Source organism: Pteronotus mesoamericanus, unplaced genomic scaffold, assembly GCF_021234165.1.
Source record: "Pteronotus mesoamericanus isolate MK-2021 breed Mesoamerican mustached bat unplaced genomic scaffold, CSHL_Meso_final contig_263, whole genome shotgun sequence".
NCBI lineage: Eukaryota > Metazoa > Chordata > Mammalia > Chiroptera > Mormoopidae > Pteronotus > Pteronotus mesoamericanus.
In genome coordinates, this window is record NW_026555112.1 from 3,730,286 (window position 1) to 3,752,523 (window position 22,238).

A 22,238-nucleotide genomic window follows, 5' to 3' on the forward strand; every position below is an offset into this window, starting at 1 on the left:
AAAGAGGAGGAAAGGGAAACCAGTATGAATAATGTAAGAGATGAATAGAGGCCACAACTTTGGATTTGTGTTGTTTACAATCTGGGGGGCGCGATGGAAGACCGAAATGATTGGCGTGCTAACCGCATGTCCGACCCTGTGTTGAGTACCTCACAGATGTCGGTTCATTTAATCCTCACAGCATCTGTATGAAGAATTACGCTCCCATTTTATAGGTGAGAAAACAAGGGTTAAGAGCGATTAGCCACACAAAGTCAGTAAAGGGCAGAGGTAGAAACTGAATCCAAGTCATTCTGATTCCAAAGTCGCTGTTCTTCACCGGAAGTAGCACTAGAAACTGAAACCGCTTAAAGCTCTTATTATTTTGAACAAGAAACATTGCATATAAAAGCATGATCATAGAGCCCTTGGTCGCCAAAGAAGGCTGGACTGGAAAGCCCTGGCTACCCGCAGGGACTGACCTTCACTCCTCGGAGCGCACATCTGGCCCTAACAGCTGTCCCCATCAAGTGTTTGTCAAAATAAATGATAAACTGTCATGTTTCACTCTTTGGGATTCTCTTTCATGACATAAAAGTTATTCAAGGTACATGCACAAATTCATTCTGAAACATTACAAATGTTCGGTTGTGGTATTTATTTAAACATGTTCCTCTTTCTCAGCTACACACGTCTTTCCCCACCCCGCACTGCCGGCGGTGATTTATCCATTAGAGCAGCCGAACCTGACCTCGACTCAGCCAAACAAAACAAAACAAAACAAGAGATAACTAGATCATACTAAAAACTACTGGATTTAGCTAATTTAGCTGTAGCCTAGAAGAGAACGACTAGTCAATTGTCCAAAAGGGTAAACACTAGAGGGCAGTCTAACTTATCTGAGGGAAAAGCGGTTGTGCGGTGCGGTTGGAGCCTCGGCACTTGCCGTAGCCCATCCAGCCGCGGAGCCGGTCGCGCCTGCGCGTTGCGTTCCGGAAGGTGGCGCTTCAGGCAACGGGACAACGCGGCGTTTCTCTTCAAAGCGGAGCCGGGAGTTGATTCCGTGGTCGCCACGATGAGTCGCAGCTACAATGATGAGCTGCAGTTCTTGGAAAAGATCAATAAAAACTGCTGGAGAATCAAGAAAGGCTTCGTACCCAACATGCAGGTGAGGCAGGGGAACAGGACCCGGTGGCCGGGCCTCCCCAGCTGGAGCCCCGCGGCGCCTCCCGGCCACCCGCCCGGCCTTCTCCTCACCCTCTCGACCCCGGGCGATCTTTGGGGCCGCCCCCACCCCCGATCTCCCCCACCCCCAGCAGAGTTCCTCCCACCCACCCCCACGCTCCCCACCCTTTGGCCTGAGGGCTACCAGACCGGTACGTGTGAGGGCCCGTGATGCCGCTGGAGAGGCCCCCAAATCACGTGGACAAGCAAAGCGGAGTATCTGTAGGGGTTCCGAGTAAATACCAAGTTAGCGTTTGCAGACCTTTTTCTCCCACAAAAGTGTCCTAAACGCACCGTAAGATGGGCTACATTCCTGAGCTTCAGAGACGTAAATTGCCTTTTACAAGGTGGGGCCTGGAGCTCAGTTCCTCCGAGTCATGCTGGCCACTCAAGTGACCTTTACAGGTCTCGGTTCGCCCAACGAAGTGTTTAACATTCGCAGCGCCGAGCTGGTTTTTAACAAAACGGCTTTGCTCCTCGCAACAGTCTAGAAAGTTCACGGGGCAGGTAATGTTTGTGTTTCATATTCGCCTCGCAGAAGGACCTTGAGGAACAGTCGGTGACACAGCGTCCTTTACCCACCTAATAAGAAGCTCAGCCAGGACGGGATGTATCGATCACTTCTTCCTCTGCCAGGAGGGACCCTGGGGAGGCCCGTGCCAGCGTTGGAAAGCTCAGGCTCCCTTGCCATTTGTGCCCATTATCTTCCATTAGAGAAGAGAACGAAGGAAGGCACTTGTGAGGTTTTGCTGCCTGTGCTGTTAAATGGCTTTTGGAATCCCTTAAGGGGCCATGCCAGCGCACAGACGATTTGTGATCCTGCCTTGGGGAAGGTCCTTGAAAGCCGCTCCACCCTTTTATTCAGTATCAAAACTTACGGAGTGTCCCCAATGCGTAAAGCACGTAGTTAGACGCCGAGGGGAGGAAAGCCCACAGGTACAAAGACTCCTCTTTGTTTTCCACCTGGCCAGTTTCATGGTGGTTCCCTGAACGCAGAAGAGGAAAATAATTACTGGGATAGGATCGTCATAAAGAATCTGTGACGCGTTGTCTGGCCGCAGTCCTGGCTTAACCTGTGATGCACATACTGCTGGTAATTCTGCCCAAAAGCAAGTGTAACTTTGTTGGCAGCTCTGGTTTAACTACCTCTACTACACTTTTCGGTGGACCTATCCCTTAAAAGGGGGGAAGTTGAAATCTTGACATATTACTCTTAAAATGTTACCAGCCTCTATGGCAAGTTTAAATCGTGTTCCCATCCTCATGAGAGTCATGAATTTCACATTAATAATTATCCTGTTCTTTGTAATCTCCATTCCCCTTCTGAGGCCCACATGCTCCACTAAAAAATCCCTTTTTGTTCCCTAAAACTGGTTCTCTCCCATCTTTATGTCATCATTTCGTTCATCTCCTCCATGTGCTGGTATTCCAGTGACATCTGTTGTCTTTGAAGAGCCGATTCAAACAGCGAACAAGCTGAACAAAAAGTGAGCAGCTTGTGGAGGCTCCCCTGGCTGCCTAGCATGTTGCGCCACTTTTTAACCAGTCTGCACGGCACTGTGCACTCCTGTGGGAGCGCTTGCCTTGCTGAGCTTATAATTTGCTCGTCTGGGCTGTGTTCTAGACTGGAAGCTCCTCCTGCAGCATCCTGCATATTCTTTATATCTCCCTTTGTGCACAGTACAGTACCTGACACATTAAAGTCCTCAGTAAATGGTGGAGGTATTAATTAATGTCACTTTTGATATTGTACTAGAGACGTTTCCCATCAACAAGTATTGTTATTCATACCGTAGTTAAGATGCAGAAATCATCTTTCTGATAAAAGCAGTTTATTCGTCTGGATGATTAAGTATTAAATCTTTGGCTCTTCTTTACTGGGCAGTTCCTTCATAATATTTGATTTCTGATAAAAATGTTCTGGCTTTTGGTGTTAGTTACATAATTGTATCTTTTATTACCTTTTGTGTGCTTTCTTTATCCTCTTAAGATACAGATTATAGAACTGAGCACACAGCTATATAGCTACACATTAAATTGTTTTTACTTGCCATCTACCTATGTATAGATTTGTAAATCAACATAGGACACAATAAAGTGCGATGTTTGTTGTCTTAAGTACAGAAAAAGTACTCTTAAGTTAGATGACTGCATTTTTATGTTTGGAAATTGAGATTGTGATTCATCTGGTTTTTTTTTTCAAAATCCATTGATATTTTAGAAGCATGATACTGAGACCTTTTGGCAGTTGGAGCAATTGGCAGACTTTTATCACATATACAAAATATTTTACCTGTTCAATTCTTAAATGTGGCTTTGAGAGTAGGAGAATAAACAAAACAATTTGTAAGCCCTGGAGAGAGTGGCTCTGTTGGAGCATCGTCCTGTAAACTGAAGGGTGCGAGTTCAGTCCCAGTGGGAGCACAAGCAGGAAGCAACTGATTGCTGTTTCTCTCACTTCGATGTTGCTCTCTCCTCCCCGCCCCTCTCTGAAATCAAAAAGCATGTCCTCGAGTGAGGATTTAAAAAAAAAAAATTTGTGAACATTTCAAATACATTTTTAAGATACGTAGTTGACCCTTGAACAACACAGGTTTGAATTGCACAGGTCCACTTATACATGTATTTTTTTCAACAAATACTGTAAATGTATTTTCCTTATGCTTTTCTCAATATTCTCTTTAGTTTTACTGTAAGAATACAGTACTAACACACGTAACATATGAAATACATTTTAATAGATTGTTCATGTTATCAGTAAGGTTTCTTCTGGTCTACAGTTAGGCTATTTGTAGTTAAGTTTTGGGGGATTCAAAGGTTCCTCATGATTCCATGGATTTTCAGCTGCATGGCAGGGGGCGGGGGAAAGTGGTTGAGAGCACCTTAAGCCCCCATGTTGTTCAAGGGCAGCTATACTTAAGGATGAGAACATTTTGTAGGGTTTTTTTCTGTATTTTAGAGAGAAGAAGGGAGAGAGAGAAACAGTGATTTGTTGTTCCACTTCTTTATGCGTTCATTGGTTGATTCCTTTATATGCAAATCTGCAATCTCTGTGTATAGGGATGACATCTTACCTCCTGAGCTACCCACCAGGGCCCATCTTGTACTTTTTGATGGGGAGTGGGAAGTTTTCTGCTTATTTAGGTAATGTGAAAGTGTTTTTAAAAAGTAAAGCAAAATAAATATTTCATACAGCTTTTGTAGTCTATCCAATGTCTCTTCATCATATGTATGTATTCAGACATAGTTTTTCCTTTTCTTTGGTACTAGGTTGAAGGAGTTTTCTATGTGAACGATGCTCTGGAAAAATTAATGTTTGAGGAATTAAGGAATGCCTGTCGAGGTGGGGGTAAGTACATTAGAATTTTATGTGTGGTGTTTTGTCTTCCCTGTAGCCTGAGGGGGGAAAATGGTCATTTAGGTCATCATTATTTAAAAGTATAAAAATATTGTCAAGAAATGAGACCAAAAACTATTTCTAATTTGTGGTTATATTATTAGCTATGTAACCTTACAGAAACCATTTGGAGCTGGATGGACCAGGTTGGTTTGAGGATAACCTTGGATAATAATAAGAGTTACCATTTTATTGTGCACTTACTATGTGCTGGGCACTTTACTGGGACTTTACACAGCTCATGTCATATAATTCTTAGAATAACTCTAAGAGGAAGATATTGTCTCCATTTGAAAGATGTGTTAGGCCAGGTTCAGTGAGGTTAAGTAATTTTAACTTGTCCAAAGTAGCACAGCTTCTGGTGGCAGAGCCAGGTTTCAGACCCAGGAGTACCTGATTCCAAAGTCAGACTTCTCAACCAGTATGCTGATTAGCCTCACTGCACTTCCGTTACCTCGTCTGTAAAAGAGAGTGTATTACACCTGTCCTGCAGGACTACAGCAAGGTTTAGAGATAAATATATAAAGCTCTAATAGTAAATTAAATCTAATTTTAACCCTTTTATTTTTTAGATCAACAAACTAAATCTCCCCCACCTCCTGCCAGGGTGTGCTGACTTGTCTAAAAGTATACAGCAACCAAGAGCTGGGGCTAGAACCCCTGGTCCCCTGACTCTTAATCCAGTGTTTTCCCAACTCCATATGGCCCTTATTTGTCACTTAGAGTAAAACCAGTGTTGATTTTTTTTTTAATAAATTATGTGAATTATGAAAGAATACATGTTTTGTATTGACAACATGATGTTAAATAGTGATGTTTTACATTTCCAAGTACATTTGCAATAACTGTCTCGTGTTGCACAGAACACTGACAGATAGCTATCATTAGTCTGTTCGCCTTCACCGCCTTCCTGTGCATCGGCTGCCTGCTAAAGAAGCTGCCTTCACACTTCCATCGCAGACATTTTTTTGCTTTGTGTTGGTAGTCCTAGTCACTTCCCTTCATGTAATGCCACTAGAAGTGTATGAATATACTTACTAAGAATCAAATGTGTCCTCTTTTCTGATGTTAAATTTTGTCTTTAGGTGTTGGTGGCTTCCTGCCTGCCATGAAACAAATCGGCAATGTGGCCGCCCTGCCTGGGATTGTTCATGTGAGTCCATGTTCAGAGCTTTAATTATTTCTATTTTTCTTAGTCTAAAAGTTTGTCAAATGGATGAATGTCCATGCCTGACTGCTAGTAGTGTCATTTAGACAGTGGCCTTTGGACATCTAGAAATAACCACGGGACATAAAGAAATAATTGGGCCTGAATCACACCACAGGTTCTGGTTGCCTTTGGCTAGAACCTGTGTAAGTATTTGAGAGCCTTTGAAGTAGTTTTTAATGTGTTCTTGTTTCTTTGTCATTGTACACCATTTTTCCTGGATTAGTAAACCACCACAGTAGTTTTCACTGTGGCGCCATTTAAGAGGATGATTGGAGAAGGAATGGAAGGATGTTTAAGGGTTGGGACTGAGGAGAGGGAGAGAGAACATAGCTATTCTGGTCATGACTGAAAAAGAGGGTAGTGACAATAATAGGGATAAAACTGGATGGTACAAGTGGGCTTGTACTACATTCCAGCGTTCAGATTCCACTACTACAGGTAGATGTTAAAATGAATCCATTCTGCAGACATTTTTTGAGGTCTTCATTGCCAGTTACTGTGCTGGGCACTGGGGGCCAGGGATAAGAAGATGTGGCTTATGTATATGAGAAACTTGCATGTGTCTTGGTACCTCCATATACCCTCAGCATATTTGACCTGCGTTCCTTCTGGGTCAGGATCCCTTTCTAGGCCTCAGATGTAGAATGTATACAGTAGTCATACCATTAAATGGATTACAACGGTCTATGATCGCTTAAACACTAAGGACCTACAGTATATAAATCAGATATTTATCTCCTTTTAACCTGTCATGACCACGACTTGCCAACATCTATCTTTAGATGTCTTTAAAATGTAATGACATGTTAAAGGTAGTCTGCGGTCCTCCTGTATCATGTTACACTGAAGCTTTTCTGTTTGAGGTTTCCTTAGTTAGGGGTCAGATTTTATAGGAAGGATCTTCCTCCGCTCTATTAACTTCACGATTAGGAGTTTTTACACCTGATTTTCACCAATGGAGAATATTTTCTGCAGCGAGAATCTAGGTTTGAGGACGGCTTTAGCCTGCAGCCCCTTTCAGAATCACTCACAGGTCCGTCGGGCAAGCGGAGTGCCAGGCTGAGAAAGCTGTATTTCATTCTCTGATTCTCTTTCAGCGATCTATCGGACTTCCCGATGTGCATTCGGGTTATGGGTTTGCAATTGGGAACATGGCAGCCTTTGATATGAGTGACCCGGAAGCAGTGGTGTCCCCAGGTAAGGTGACTGCACGCTGCTGTCTAGAGTGTAGCTTCTCTTAGTGTGTCGTCGCCGTTCTGAACTAGAGCTGGCTTCTTCTTCTGTGTGCTTCTCTGTCTCATCAAACGCTGTCATTTCTTTTCCTCATTTACTGAGAGAATTGTGGACACATAGAGTCTCTTAAAATATCAAAGAAAGTATGTATTTGTTGAGAATTCTTTAGGCTCTTACTATATGCCAGGCACTATTCAGACATTGGCTATGAAACAAACTGAAACACTTTCCTGGCAGTTTATGTGTCTTTATGTCCCAGTTACCTCTTGGGCAAATTGGAGCATTATTGTGAGAATTAAATGAGTTAAGCTGTGTAAAGTACTTCGAACAGCGCTAGGCACATAGGAAGTCTTCGGTGTTTGCTTTCATTACTGTCATTATTTGCCTCCAGTGGTATATGTCTTTTCTGTTGTGGGTGCTTTCACTGAAGATATTTCACGTCAGAAGTAATATCTTTTTTTTCACAGTCTGGGGAAAAAGTATAAACTGCATCTTGAGAGTTCTTCCTCTGGCAATGGTGAACATGGTTGTTTCACATTAATCCCTTGCTGAGAATAACAAGAAAGCCTGAATAAAAAAATTTTTTTTAATCTCTTTGAGAGCATGGGAAAGCTATTACCACAGTAAGAATTTGTGAGGCTAGAATCCAAAGAAAAAGAAAAATACAAATACATGATCCCAACATTTAACACTGTTTTTCTCTTGAGGTAATGGCAGATTTCAGCCAGTAAGGATTTAGATGATTTGAACAATCTACTTGACAAACTTGACACCTTGACCTCTAAAATAAATGCATGGTTGTGTGTACACACACATTACAGCACATCCAAGAACTGTAGAATACTGTAGACATTTTTTTCAAGTGCACACAACATTTACAAAAATTGACCAGGTGCTGAGCCAGAAAGCAGGTCTCAAATTTCAATGCATTGAAATCAGAGAGGCAGTTCTCAAAAATTTTGGACTAAAGACCCCTTTACACACTTTAAATATTTTTTTTGAGGGTTAATGTCAAAAGCTTCTATCAACATTTACCTTACTAGACATTAAAGCTGAAACATTTTTAAAACAATAATATACAAGTACATATTTCATTATCCATCAGAGCAAACATGTTATCACATGTCATGTAGCCTTTGGAAAACTTTACCCTCAAGAGAGTAAGTTTAAAAGGCTAATAATACTTTAGCATTATTTTACTTTTAGTCTTAGACCTGAAAGGATCTCTGTACCACACTTTTGAATCACTAATATAGAGGATAGTCTCTTACCACAGTGAAATTAAGGTAAAAATCAGCAACAACAACAAAACTATTTTTTTTAAAACCTCATATATGTATAAATTAAGCACTATGTGTTTAAATAACCCACGGGTCCAAAAAAAAAAACCCCACAAAGTAAATACAAAATAATTTGATATTAATAAAATATTTATGTCTAAAAGTTATGGTTACTGTCAGTGCCATACTTGGATAGAAATATAGAGCCTTAAATGCACAAATTAGAAAAGAAGAAAGGTTGACTGTCAATGATCTAATCATTCATCTGAAAAAGTTAGAGAAAAAACAAATTAGAAACCCAAAATGAGTTGTTTTGGTATCATCAGGCTTTACCCACAGAGAACCACTTTACTGGCTACTATATAGCAGTTTTGTTTTGTTTTTAAAGAATGGCGGTCTTTTAAACCCTGTATTAATGGTGGGAAGCACGGGTAACAATGCCCAACTACCTCATTTTCCTAATATTTAACAGACTTTTCTGTATTTTGCAGGTGGCGTCGGATTTGACATCAACTGCGGTGTTCGCTTGCTAAGAACCAATTTAGATGAAAGCGATGTCCAGCCTGTGAAGGAGCAACTTGCCCAAGCCATGTTTGACCACATTCCTGTCGGGGTGGGATCAAAAGGTGTCATCCCCATGAATGCCAAGTAAGCCCAAATTTCCAACAGATGGAGTGAGAGAAGTGACACCCACAAGGCCCTCACGTTCATTTCCAACGTAGGACAGCTAGGAGATGGGGATTGTTCAGTCTCTTTTCAGGAAATGGTAATGAATTGCTCTCTTAAGCATGAGGTCCAGCCCACTCTGAAAACCATACCTGGAACAGAGAGAAATTCTACTCATTTTTATTCTATTTATTTTATTTTTTATTTAGAAAGGTTTTTTAAATTTATTTTAAGGGAGGCGGGGGAAGGGAGAGAGAAAGAGGGGAGAGAAACATTGATGCGCAAGAGAAACATCTATCTGTTGCCTCTCGTGTGCACCCTGACTGGGGATCTAACCCGCGACCAGGCATATGCCTTTACCAGGAGTCAAACAGACGACTGTTTGCCTTGCAGGATGACACCCAAGCAACTGAGCCACACTGGTCAGGGCTTTATCCGTATTTTAGATAAAAATTTTGTCCTAATAAGTACTGTTTGAAATGGGCTACAGTGGGGCAGAAACTTTGAACATTGCAGTCTCTCCCGGCAGTGTTTCACAAGAGAGCTGGGCCTTAGGTGAAGATCAAAGCTTTTTCCTACTAGGGGTTTTAATGGATGTGCACCTCAACCTCAAAATACAGGTGCAATAAAGCCACGAAGTGTTTTGTGAAGGTAAGAATAGAGCTTGAAATTTAACCTGTATTGCCTGAGGACATTTTAGATAGCTTTATTTATTATTTGACTGTAACTTTTCATAAATTATTAAAGCAGGCAGGTAGATATGATAAAGAAAGTGATACCTGATTATGGTTATAAGTATTCTTTGGCTGCTTAATTGCCACCTCATAGAATTCAGGATCAGAGCGATAAGTAAGATTTGAAAAATATAAATAAAGGCTATATGAATGTCAAGAAAGAACTATAATCACCTCTAATGTGGCATTTACCATTTTATATAGCAATTATTTGTGTAACTGCTTTTCCCCAAAAACTATAGATTTGTTCTAAGTTATCTAAGATAATGCCTGGTACACAGGCGATTGTCGGTAAACGTAGTGTTTCCTCTGCCCTTTGAGATGTGGTCGTCCTTAGGTTTTGATCTGCTTTGACTGCGGAATGACTAGCACCTTATTACTCACTTAGAGACTTGGAAGAGGCCTTGGAGATGGGTGTGGACTGGTCGCTGAGAGAAGGCTATGCCTGGGCTGAAGACAAGGAGCACTGTGAGGAGTACGGAAGAATGCTGCAGGCTGACCCCAACAAGGTCTCCGCGAGGGCCAAAAAAAGGGGCCTTCCTCAGGTAACGCTCGCTTTGGAGGGGGAACGTGTTCATATTCTTCAAATTCTGTTTTTGTTGGTGGAAAATGGTCTGTCTTCTGTGTAGCAAATACATATCTCCAGGTTTTTTCACAGTATATCAAAATGAGCACAAATTTATTTGTTTATGCGTTACTCTTACTCTTTTAAGAAGCTCTCAGGAGCTTGCCGATGTTCATAAGATAAAACAAGGCACCATGAATTAGAAGTGAATGGGAGAAAAACAAGTTATGATTATAAAGCTTAAAATGTATGCTAAAATTGCATATGTACCTATTTTGACAAGCTAAGATTTGGCCGAAAGAGTTTTCATGAAAGGTCTTAGCTGAAAATAGATACTTTGTCAATTCATGGTGTTCATGAGATAAGAATATACCAGATACTTGACGTTTATAGCTAATTTTGATGGCTTTGCCATTATTAAATCACTGTGACTTTGAGCAAGTCTCTCTTTTTGCCCAGCTGGGTCTCCTTTTCCCTTCTGAAAATTGAGATAGTTAAAGCTAGGCAACCTCTAACAACTCTTTGAGCACTGCCGTTCTCTAGTTCCCTAAATTATCTGTTAGCTCCAGTTAAGGGACATAGTCTTGCAGTGATGGATAATGGTGTCAGTGAACTCAGGGATGTTCTTCCCGAAATTTGACCCTTCTCTCAATGACGTTTAAATATCCTTTGAGCCATTTAATGGTATGGGTTTTGGTTTATGAAGCTTTTAATATGTGTGCACCTCGAGCAGATAATAATACAGTAAACTTCAGGAGCTGCTCTGCATTATTATTATTGTGTGGAATTTGCTTTAAATAAATGAAGCATTTCTAAGGCCTAGAAGTTTTTTTGTTAAATAAAACACTACTTGGGTGATAATTTTTTTTGTTGTTGGTTGTTTTATACCTATTTGCTTTTAAATGGATTCTTTTTGTAAAAAGTCAGAATAGAGGCTATTTTATCAGACAGTCTTATCTTTGCAGTTGGGGACCCTGGGAGCAGGTAACCACTATGCAGAAATCCAGGTTGTGGATGAGATTTTCAATGAGTATGCTGCTAAGAAGATGGGTATCGACCATAAAGGACAGGTGTGCGTGATGATCCACAGTGGAAGCCGAGGCTTGGGCCACCAAGTAGCCACAGGTATACTCTGGACCTAATTTTTGGCATCATACTAAAGTGTACATTTTATGGGGAACCATATAGAGATTTAAGAAGAAAGCTCTGGAACTATACTGTATAGGTTATCACCCTGGTTCTTCTGACTAGACCTGAAACAAATTAACTTCACTGGGCCTTAACTTCCTTGTGTGGAAAAAATTAGGAATATTAACTATTCACATTACGTTGTCATAGTAGATTAAATGAAATAATATATGTAAACATTCATGACATGAATTCAGCAAATAAGTATTAAATACTTATCTTGTTTAGGTGTTACAGTAGATTCAGTGATGGCATCAGCAAGGACTGTGCCCTCACGTTGTCTTATGAAAGAGATGTGATATTCATTAAAAAGCAAAGAGTATAAGACAGAAGGTAGTGATGGATGAAATATTATAGAAGAGACAAAAAAAAAATCAAGATTTCAGAGATGGCCTCATGGACATGTAATGTTTGCAGTTTGGACAATCATACGTGAAAGACAAAGGACATTCATGACCACAAGACAGCATGAACAAAAGTGGGGGGCAGGGAAATAGCAGGAAGATCACTCTGAATAATTATAAGATGTGTGAAAGGATTTATGAATACATGAAAAGTTATAGAGACATGGAAATTATAAACTTTAAATTGCCTATTATAGTTCATCCTTCTATGTACATTTCATCCTATGGGAATTTAATAATTTGTGCCAGCTTGACCCATTAGAATATTTCATCTGGCAAATACATGAGCATTGACTAGTATTTTAAAACTTTGTGCTGAGAACTTCTCTATATTTGATCATGGATTTGATTTTCCTGCAGAAGATCTAGCAACTTATATCCAGTTCTTTTACACTAAGTCACTGAAAATTATTTTTAAAAACCATGATGGTAATAAAATGTATTTTACTACTTTTGTTCTTACTCATCCATATGCCAGGATAGGAGTAACTACGCCATGCTGTTGCTCTGCATGGACACACCTCATTTCCCTGACAAGTTCTTGGGGGGCAAATGCTGTCTTTGTGGCCCACTTACCCTTTGTCACGGCTCTGACAGGGAAGATTCTCAGTAAATACTGACCAAGCAAATAGATGAACTCAGAAGCACTTCAGAAGGAAAGCTGTACTTTACATGGTTTTGTTGTTGTTGACAGAATGGATTTGAGTATAGCCTAGCTTTCTGCAGTAAACCTGAATTATAAAGGGAAAGCTGACTGGTTTGGACTTGTTGCTCTCCTGTTCCAGATGCCCTGGTTGCTATGGAAAAAGCCATGAAGAGAGACAAGATCATAGTCAATGACCGTCAGCTGGCTTGTGCTCGAATCTCATCCGCAGAGGGCCAGGACTACCTGAAGGGAATGGCGGCAGCAGGGAACTATGCCTGGGTCAACCGCTCTTCCATGACCTTCCTGACCCGTCAGGTACTTGAAGTTGCTCTTCTATCCCAAGTTACTCATGATGAGGTTAAGTGCTTTGAAATAGTGTAGTCAAATCAGAGCCTGTGAAATTTGGTTTTGGAAATTTATATTAAAAAATATTCAAAATTTTGGCAGCGCCTAAGCTTTTGAAGTCTTCTTAAAATAAACAAGCAGAGGATCAGGTGTGGGGAACGAGGGAAGAAGAGAAGCCAGCATGGTTCCTGGAATTTTCCTTGAGCAGTAGAGAGGATAGAAGTGCCATTCACTAAGGTTCAGAAGGCTGTGGGGGAAAAGTTCTCAAGGGTGGGATCGAGAGTAGCCAAGCAGCTTTTCAACCTAAGTTGGACTTTATGGAATGGAATTTCTCTGGTCTAAAAGACAGTTTTTGTCCTTTACATGAAGATTCATAATACTGCTGCTTTTAAATTCTTAAATCCCTCACTCCCTTCAGGAACAAACTAGCTGCAATCTCTAAGATAAGTTCTGAAGAGCTGGCTTTGGCTTCTTTTAACTTAAGCTTTTTCTCTTAGGCTTTTGCCAAGGTCTTCAACACAACCCCTGATGACTTGGACCTACACGTCATCTACGATGTTTCTCACAACATCGCCAAAGTGGAACAGCATGTGGTGGACGGGAAGGAACGGACCCTGTTAGTACACAGAAAGGGGTCCACCCGAGCTTTCCCTCCACACCACCCCCTCATTGCTGTTGATTACCAGGTACGTCGTTCTAAGCCATTCGTGGTTTCAGTCAGTGGGTGCATGGCTTAGGTAGTTCCAAATATGGAGGGATTTAAGCAAGAAAGAAGCAATGGTGGAAAGGAAATCTGTCATCCCTGAGAACGGTGATTTCTAATCTCTGAAGCAGACTGCCCCCATCATCTGAGCTTCAGGATTATCTTTTTAAGGTTTGAATGATTGAAAGACAGGGTTGAGATTAAATTTGATCTGTTTCATTCATTTTATCCTCTTGGTGTCTGATTGTGATAGAGTTAGAAAGATCCTTAATCTACTCCCATTTCATAAATGAGGAAACTGAAACCTGGAGAAGGCAGGATGGTTCTTCTGATAACCCTACACATTGGAATTTTGCTTTGCTTTTGCGTTCAGTCTGCCTTCTGCTGCCTTTTTGATCCTCAAATTTTCATTCCTTTCTTCTTCCCTCCCCTCTCAACTATCAAAGAATCAAAATAATGTCAGTATAGCCATGAGAGGAATGCATTTAGATGCTTAGATTTCTCCCACAATCCTCCAGTATAAGGAAATTTAAACCACAGGCATAAAGCTCATGCTTTTCTAAATTTTAACATGGTTGATGTGTTGCATCCTCAGCTCACTGGACAACCAGTACTCATTGGTGGCACCATGGGAACCTGTAGTTACGTTCTTACTGGCACCGAACAGGGCATGACTGAGACCTTTGGAACGACCTGTCATGGAGCGGTAAGGAAAACAAACCTACATAGAAGTGCTCTCTTCAATTTAGTCATTGTTTTGCTGTTTTGCATTTTGAAAGGTAAATGTACTTGGTTGAACATTAACAAAGTTGAGGTTTGAGTCTTGTCTTCCTGCTGAATTTATTCCCATAATTTCTGCCGCCTGGTGAGCCAACCGAAGTCATCTGGGATCTCTACTAGCAAAGTCATTGTCAGGCCAAGGGTCATTGTGGCTCTCCAAGTCCACAAAATCCAGACTGAGAAATTGTCACATTAGCATAACTGATACAACTTTAACTGATGAAGATTTACCTCACAGGTTATCTCATTCAACACATCTAGTCGTTTGCGTAATTTGCTCCTTACTGGGCGGGTCCACTCAAGATTTGGGGGATATGCCCTGTGTGCAAATCAGAGCCCTTGCATATAGACCGTACAACTATATCAGCCTCTTTGTTGGTAAACTTTCTGTAAGGCACCAGAGAGTAAGTATTTTAGGGTAAGGGACCATATGGTCTCTGTAGCAGCCATTCCATTGTGCCAGTGAAAAAGCAGCCATAGACAGTACATAAATGAATGGGCATTGCTGGCTTCCAATAAAACTTTATTTGCAGGAACAGCTGTGGCAGGCCAGATTTGGCTCACAAACCAGTGGGCCAGCCCTCTTCTGAGCCCTTAGCTAATTATGTAGTAGAAAATAGAAACTTTCTAGAATACCTTCTCATAGCACAAACTGTCACAAATGCGTTTTAATTTTACTTTTTTCTCTGATCCTTTTTCATTTCCAGTTGCCTCCCAACTTCTTATTTTAACCTAGTGATCAAAACCAGTGTGATGTCTCACATACACACAAGCAATGTCTGGGGGCATTTTTGATTGTCGCAGTTGGGGAGGGGAGTTTTCCTACTGGCGTCTAATGGGTGGAAGCCAAGGATGCTGCTGAACATCCTACAATGTACAGGACAGTCCCCACAACAAAGAATTGTCTGGTCCAAAATGTCAGTAGTGCTAAGGTTGACAAACTTAAATCATAAAGACTATAAAGCTTTTGTGATAGCAGACATACTGTTTACAATTAAAAAGTAATATATTTATGTTGAATTGATAATTAATAGTAATTAGAAACACAAAACTAAATCTTTAAATACTAAATGTTTTGTATAGATGGAAATTTGTTCTCCAAAAGGATATGATGAGGCTTAAAAGGCACATAATAAGGTTGATAAAATAGTTAAAGATTGTCTTTTAACTCCATTTTTAGTTTAAAAAGAAGGCAGGGGAAAGGCATATAATCCTAAGGATTTAAATAATTGCTGGGACTGAACGTAAGTTGTAGCTCAGAATTTATAAAGTGAAGGTTATTCCTTTCCCAATCTAGGGCCGTGCATTGTCCCGAGCCAAATCTCGACGTAATTTGGATTTCCAGGATGTCTTAGACAAGTTGGCAGATATGGGAATTGCAATTCGTGTTGCCTCACCCAAACTGGTTATGGAAGAGGTAAGTGAAATTTTCATAAATATTCAGCATAAAACTGTTTTATGATTTATGCCAGTGCACAGAGGCAGCAATTTTTGTTATTGCTAACAGAAAGTATTACTACTTTTTAAAAATAACCTCAAGTACAGTTGATCATTGTCTTCTCTTTTGTTTGGAGACTAAGTCCGTGGGAGTGATTTGTACCTTTCATGTACATTAACTCTGCCTACGTATTAAACTTTAAAAATAGTTTGAGCTGGCACATTTTAATATTTCTTCTGCACAATTATACACTTAACATTTTAATTTAAAAGTAAATTTGAAAAAGCATTGGGGGAATGTTTGGGGAAACAGTTTTGCTTGATTCATAAGAGAGCAAAGATTTTGTTTAAATTATATAATTGTATGCCTCTCTATGTCTATGTATGTGTGGATACACAGAGGTACATATTTAAATTGGAAGCAACATAATTTTTTTTTTAAATTTAACAGAAAAGAAAAACAATCATCCAGAAACACACTGCCGTAAGAAAACTATTACCTCCTTTTGTAGGATACATATCACTACTGTTTTCTCTAAATGCTTTTTTTAAAACTAGTTACAATCATAGTTTTACAAACATTATATAGTCCTTTTTTGTATTTTTTAATTATTTTTTTAAATTTTTGTTTGTTTGAATTTTTGTAAAGAGTTTATTGGAGCCAAACTGATGGCATATGCTGGGGAGCAAGATCTCAAGTGCTCGCCCTGTAGTCCTTTCTTTAATCTAGCACATTATATTATTTGTGTCACTTTTTAATGATTGCCTAATAGTCTACCAGCTAAACACTGTAAGTTTTTTCCTATACTGGACAACTAAGTGGCTTCCTTTTTTTTCTTCAAGATTTTGATACTATAAGTGGTAAGGGATATCTTTATGGATCAAGCTTTCTTCCAGGCGTTTTAGTAATTAGAGTGAAATCCCAAAAGTAGATCAATGAGTCAGAATATGGCAGCCTTATTTTTTAATAACTGTCAATTTTTCCCCAATTTTAAGACCAACACATGTTTAATTAAAAGGTTTTAGAAAGTAGAAAAAACCATCTAGAATCAGAGATAACTAGTATTAACATTTGGTATATTTTTTACTTGCATGTTTTACAATATGTTTTCATTCACTCATTTAGCTAATACTTATTAAACATCTGCTATATATAGTTAGGTACTGTTTTAGGTGCTAGGAACACTGGAGTGTACACAACTAACATAGATCCCTTCCTCGTGAAACTTACCGAATAGTAAATATAGTGCATTATATGGTGATAAGTGCTACAAAGTAAAAATGGGAAGGGGGATACAGAGAGACTGGGAGTGGGTGAAGTTTGAAATAGGGTGTCTTAAGGTGCTACGTGAGTGAAGAGCTGAAGGGAGTGAGGGAATGGTCTGTGTGGGTGAGCTTTCCAGGCAGAGAGAAGAGCAGGTTGCAAGTAGAGCACAGTGAAAAAGAAGCAAGATTGTTGAGGGTGTTCCTGGGGCATTGTAGGTCCCATGGGGTTAAAGGATAACCGGGGATGGAACACGAGGGGGAGTGAGCTGGGAACCTCGGCTGTGATCACCAGCCCAGGATGCTTGTGGCAGATAATGAAGGACGTGATCATTGGTAATGACAACAAGTTCTGGGGTGTGACCCAGGGGGTGAATAGCTAAGGTAAGCATTGAAGGAGCAGAAATCAGTGAACTAAGAAGCCAAGGTACTGGAGGGATCGGATCCTCTTGCTCGATATTAAAGTCACTTAGAATTATGGTAGGAGAGAATAACAGTGAGCCAGTAGCTGGAAATGTTCACGGAACAGTGGGGCATGGTGCAGGCTCTAGCAGACAGAATAATTGTAACAAACAAAGGTAGGTGGTAATCAATGAGCACTGCAAGATTCAAAACTGCAAGTATGTAGGGAGGAAGGAGGGAGAATGGTCTGGAAAGAACCATGAAGATCAAGGACACCTGTCCCACTTCTCAGCGTGACCCAGTTTGTGAAAGAAAACAGCTACCACTGCAGAAAGTTGGAGGCAAAAGTAGCATCCTCAGGGGACATCCATATTTCAGCAAGAACAAAAAGATGAAGGGAATGTTTAAAGAAGGGAAGAGGGAGAGTATTTTGCACTTGACTCAATGGAACGAATTTCAGGGACCACAGTGGAAGAGTCCCAGAAATCGGAAGAAAATGGGAGATGGGCCAGAAAGGGGTGTGTGCAGAGCTGTACGGGGAATCCGTCTGGGAGCTCTGAGCTTCCTGTGTTGACTCGAATGGAGACAAGGAGTGTGTGTGATGAGATTCAGTCTAATGGTGACAAGACAGTGAGTGTGGGTAGAAAGAAGGGAAGGAGCAAGGGCTAGAAATCCACAGAATTTGTGTTCATATATATTTACACACATATGTACATGCACATAGTGTTAGTTATATATACGAATGTCATAATTCTCCCTTGTTGTCAAGGTAATGCACGTTAATTCTAGGAATTATAACAACCGCAGAAGTCTGTAAAGAAAAAATCAAAATTGCCAGTGCCTCCATCATCTAAAGATAATTACCACTGACAGGATGGTTTGGTGCATTCCCTTCCAGTTGGGTATCGGTGTGCATGCTTTACTTAGTTATGCCTACTGCTTCCTTAGTTAGTCAAGTGAAATATGTTCTTTGGGGACACTCTGAGTAATACAGAAAAAAATATAAAACAGGAGGAGAGTGTTTTATTTTACTACTCCCTTACCAACACTGAACTTAACCATCTTTTTAATCTTTGCATATTTAGTAGGGGAAAAAAATCTCAGTATTGTCTTAATGTGCATTTCTTCAATTACAAGTGAAGTTAAAGGAGACTTTTACAATGCTTAACTCCACCCCTGCAGGCTCCTGAGTCCTATAAGAATGTGACAGATGTGGTGAACACCTGCCATGATGCTGGGATCAGCAAGAAGGCCATTAAACTGAGACCGATTGCTGTTATCAAGGGGTAGAACCCTGGCTGTGGCCACCTGACTCCAGAGACCCTTACTGCAGTGGAAGTGGACTGAAACGCTCTTCAGACATCGAACTCAGAGGCCTGACGGGTTCCCAAGTGCGCGGCTGTCACTGCCCGATGCCTGATGGCTGACGGGGAGGCTGCTGCGTCAGGAGCCAGCGCTGTAAAATTACCTTCCGGGAGGAGTCACGTAGCCCCCGCTGGGAAAGGGGTGTACGTGCTTCCTCCTGGGTTATCCCAAGATTTTTAGAGAAATCTATTAGCAGGTGGGGATGGTTCAAGAAACTGCCTTAACCTGGTCTCACAAGTCTTTAGTCATCAGAATGAACTTCTTTCCACCAAGCTCTCTACATCCTGAGGGGTGTCATGAAGAGCATTCTATTAAATGAGGCTTTAGAATGTCTCCTTTCTGCCCTTCTTTTGTTACTTTGTCCATTCATCCACCCTACATCCCCTTCCCCTGCACTGAGCAAAACACGAAATACCATTCTTACTTGGAAAGTACCTGTAGGGTCGTGTCAGGATATTAGATGATTGGATAATGGGACACATTGAGGAGAGACTGTGTGTGGCAGTGTAGGAATGGGGACCCAAAAGGAAAAATAATTTTCCAAGACTTGCTACCTTTCTCATTCCAAATATAAGGCAGAGTTTTGACTTAACCTGCTAAATGATATGAGCTGGTATCTGTCATTAATTAGAGCTGGACTGGCAGGCTTTTCTTGAATAATAACTTGCACAACAGCAGCAGAGAACCCTCACATAATGCTGATTATCTTTACATGGGTGATCGGATTATCATAGAAACAGGAAATGACCGTATCTGTGACGTTAAGCATTGCTCTATGTTGACAGGTTGACTAGTCCTGTGCCACCTAATTAGATTTCATGTCAATGTACTGTGACACCTCGAAGATGTTAAAGTCATAGGTTACTAAGGACTCTGTTGAGTCCAAATAGCCGAATAGAAAAATGTAATAAAGTTGCAATATGTTGTTTACATTTTGTGCTTAATATTTTATAGCTTAGGACAATTAGTATTTGTACTTGAGTCACTTTGGACACTGTTGCTATTTTCTGATTTTCTCCCAGGGTGCTTTCTGAGATTCACCCTAAAAAATACTTACAATTTATCCCTCAACTTAAAATAAGATCCTCCTTTGGAATATCTTCTAGGTGCTATTTGGAAGGCTAGAGAAAAGCAGACTTCCTCTGAAAAACGTATGATACAAAGTAATATAGCATGTCTGTACTCTGAGCACTCTAACATACTTTTGGTGGTAGGCCTTGAAGTTATCAATGAATAAAAATCCATTAGGGCCCTGGCCAGGTAGCTGAGTTGGTCAGAACGTCATCCTGACATGGCATGGTGGTTTGTTCGGTCCCTGGTCAGGGCCCACATAACCAATGAGTGCATAAATAAGTGGGACAACAAATTGATGTTTCTTTCTCTCCTACTCCCTCTCCCTTTTTCTCTCTAAAAGCAATAAATAGATAATTTAAATAAATTAGGAATCTTAATAATTACAGGCTACTTACGCCTTTAGATTGGACCAGTGACTGTTGTACACAGATGACTTAGAGATACAAGTTACCAGTGAATGCTGGAGGGCATATAAGGCTGAGAAACAGGCTTCTGGCAGGTGCTAGATTCTGTCTGTGGAGAGTGGGCCACACCCCAATGTTGCCTCACCTTTAACTGGGCTTGCCTAATGACACGTCATTAGAGATTAATTCAAAGCAAGGTTTCCTCTTCTAACGAAGTGACGTCAGTGCAAGGAGTGCTGCAGATCAACTTGGGTAGATGGGTTGAGTTTTATTATATGCTTTAAAAGTTACCCTTCAGGGACGTGAGGGGAGCAGATGAAGTGGAGAAGTGAAGAGAGAGAGTCATTTATGCAATGGTGTTTCTGCTTCGTAGGCTTTCCCTTTCAAAATAGGCAGCATTTCCAGTGAAGTTGGCCCTGTTAATGACCACAGGAAGTAATGGTTAATAGTTCAAGTTCAAAAAGAAAGCTACATTGTTTTTCTTGCTCTAAACATGTTACTTTCCCATTTGAGGCAAAAAGACACTTTTAAAACAAATGTTCAGATGAAGCTGAAGTCCCCAGCTGTTTTTATTGCCTGCAGTAAAAATGCCCCATGCCTGTGCATGTGCGCATAGCTAGGAACGCCCTTTGATAAGGCCCTGTCTCCTTCAGGCACAAAGATGAGTCCTAGTATTGTGCGCCTCTTGGTCTCTCTATAGGCCTCTAAAGTCAGTTTGTCATTAATATCCTCAAAAGCACCGACATTTGTGCCCTGATGATAGGCATGCCTGTTGTCAGCATACGGTTAGGGAGACCAAGACACAAAATAAGAACACTGATTTTCTAATTGTGTAAACATTTTCTGGAGCAAGAAGGACGTGAAGGTTTAAATAAATAAAATCTTGCAGATTTTAAGACTCCTACTTTGATCTTTGTATATGACCTTTGAAAACTTCCGCACAGGATGACTAAACATGTTTTTTAGCTTTTCTTATTTTCTCTGCCTAACACTTCATTCTTTCTATATGTTCATTAATTGGGTTTTTTCCTGTTTCCAAAAATGGCTCGTCAGTACCATCGATATTGCAGAAACGTTTACAACTCACACAGCCCATTTTGTCCTTATTTCTTACGAATGTCCTTATTTTTGCACCTGCTACAATGCTTAAATATAGAGGATTTTCATGTTGTCCAAAGAGCATGATTTGTGCCCATCCTGATCTGTTGAGTATGCCAAGTCGAGCTAGATTCTGATTTTAAAAGCTCTTGTTCCCTGACCAGGTGGCTCAGTTGGTTACAGCGTCATCCCCATATGCCAAGGTTGCATGGGTTTGATCCCGGGTTGGGCACATACAAGAATCAACCAATGAACGCGTAAATAAGTGGAACAACAAATATCTCTTCCCCCGCTTTCTCCGCACCCGCCTTCCCTCTCTCCTCCCGCTTCCTCCCTTGCTCTCTCCCTCCCTCTCTCTCAAATCAATCAATAAACATTTTTTAGCCCTGGCTGTTGTGGCTCAGTGGCTTGAGTGCCAGCCTGCACACAGAAGGGTCGCTGGTTTGATTCCCAGTCAAGACACATGCCTCGGTTGCGGGCCAGGTCCCCAGAAGGGGGCATGGGAGAGGGAACCACATGTTGGTGTTTCTCCCTCTCTTTTGCCCTCCCTTTCCCCCTGTGTAAAAATAAATAAATAAAATCTTTTAAAAAAATTTTTTTTAAAGGCTCTTTCTCCAAAACCAACATCTGAAACACCAGTGATCCAAGAAGATTATAAGGAGGCCTGTTAGAGAAATGTGCAGCAGCGATTTAAGTTGTATCTTGCAGAGAAGTAGTAAAAGAACAAAGTGTCAAGCACCTGGCAATCACAGGTAACATGACCAGCAGGGGGACAAGCCATGTCTCCTGCTAAGGCAGAGTAACACAGCACCACCCCTGAGTGGCCCGAGTCTGGCCGAGA

The 22,238-nt window shown here is 40.8% G+C and overlaps 1 protein-coding gene across 1 annotated transcript; it reads left to right on the plus strand.

Annotated features, from left to right (window-relative positions):
* Positions 1-972: 972 nt before the first annotated feature.
* Positions 973-21,946, plus strand: RTCB (RNA 2',3'-cyclic phosphate and 5'-OH ligase). The gene is made up of 12 exons (XM_054574570.1): positions 973-1,147; positions 4,474-4,552; positions 5,686-5,753; positions 6,908-7,007; positions 8,815-8,971; positions 10,112-10,268; positions 11,254-11,413; positions 12,666-12,841; positions 13,369-13,557; positions 14,170-14,280; positions 15,652-15,771; positions 18,639-21,946. The coding sequence occupies exons 1-12, from the start codon at positions 1,055-1,057 to the stop codon at positions 18,744-18,746; spliced, it is 1,518 nt and encodes a 505-aa protein (XP_054430545.1). The 5' UTR covers positions 973-1,054; the 3' UTR covers positions 18,747-21,946.
* Positions 21,947-22,238: the final 292 nt, after the last annotated feature.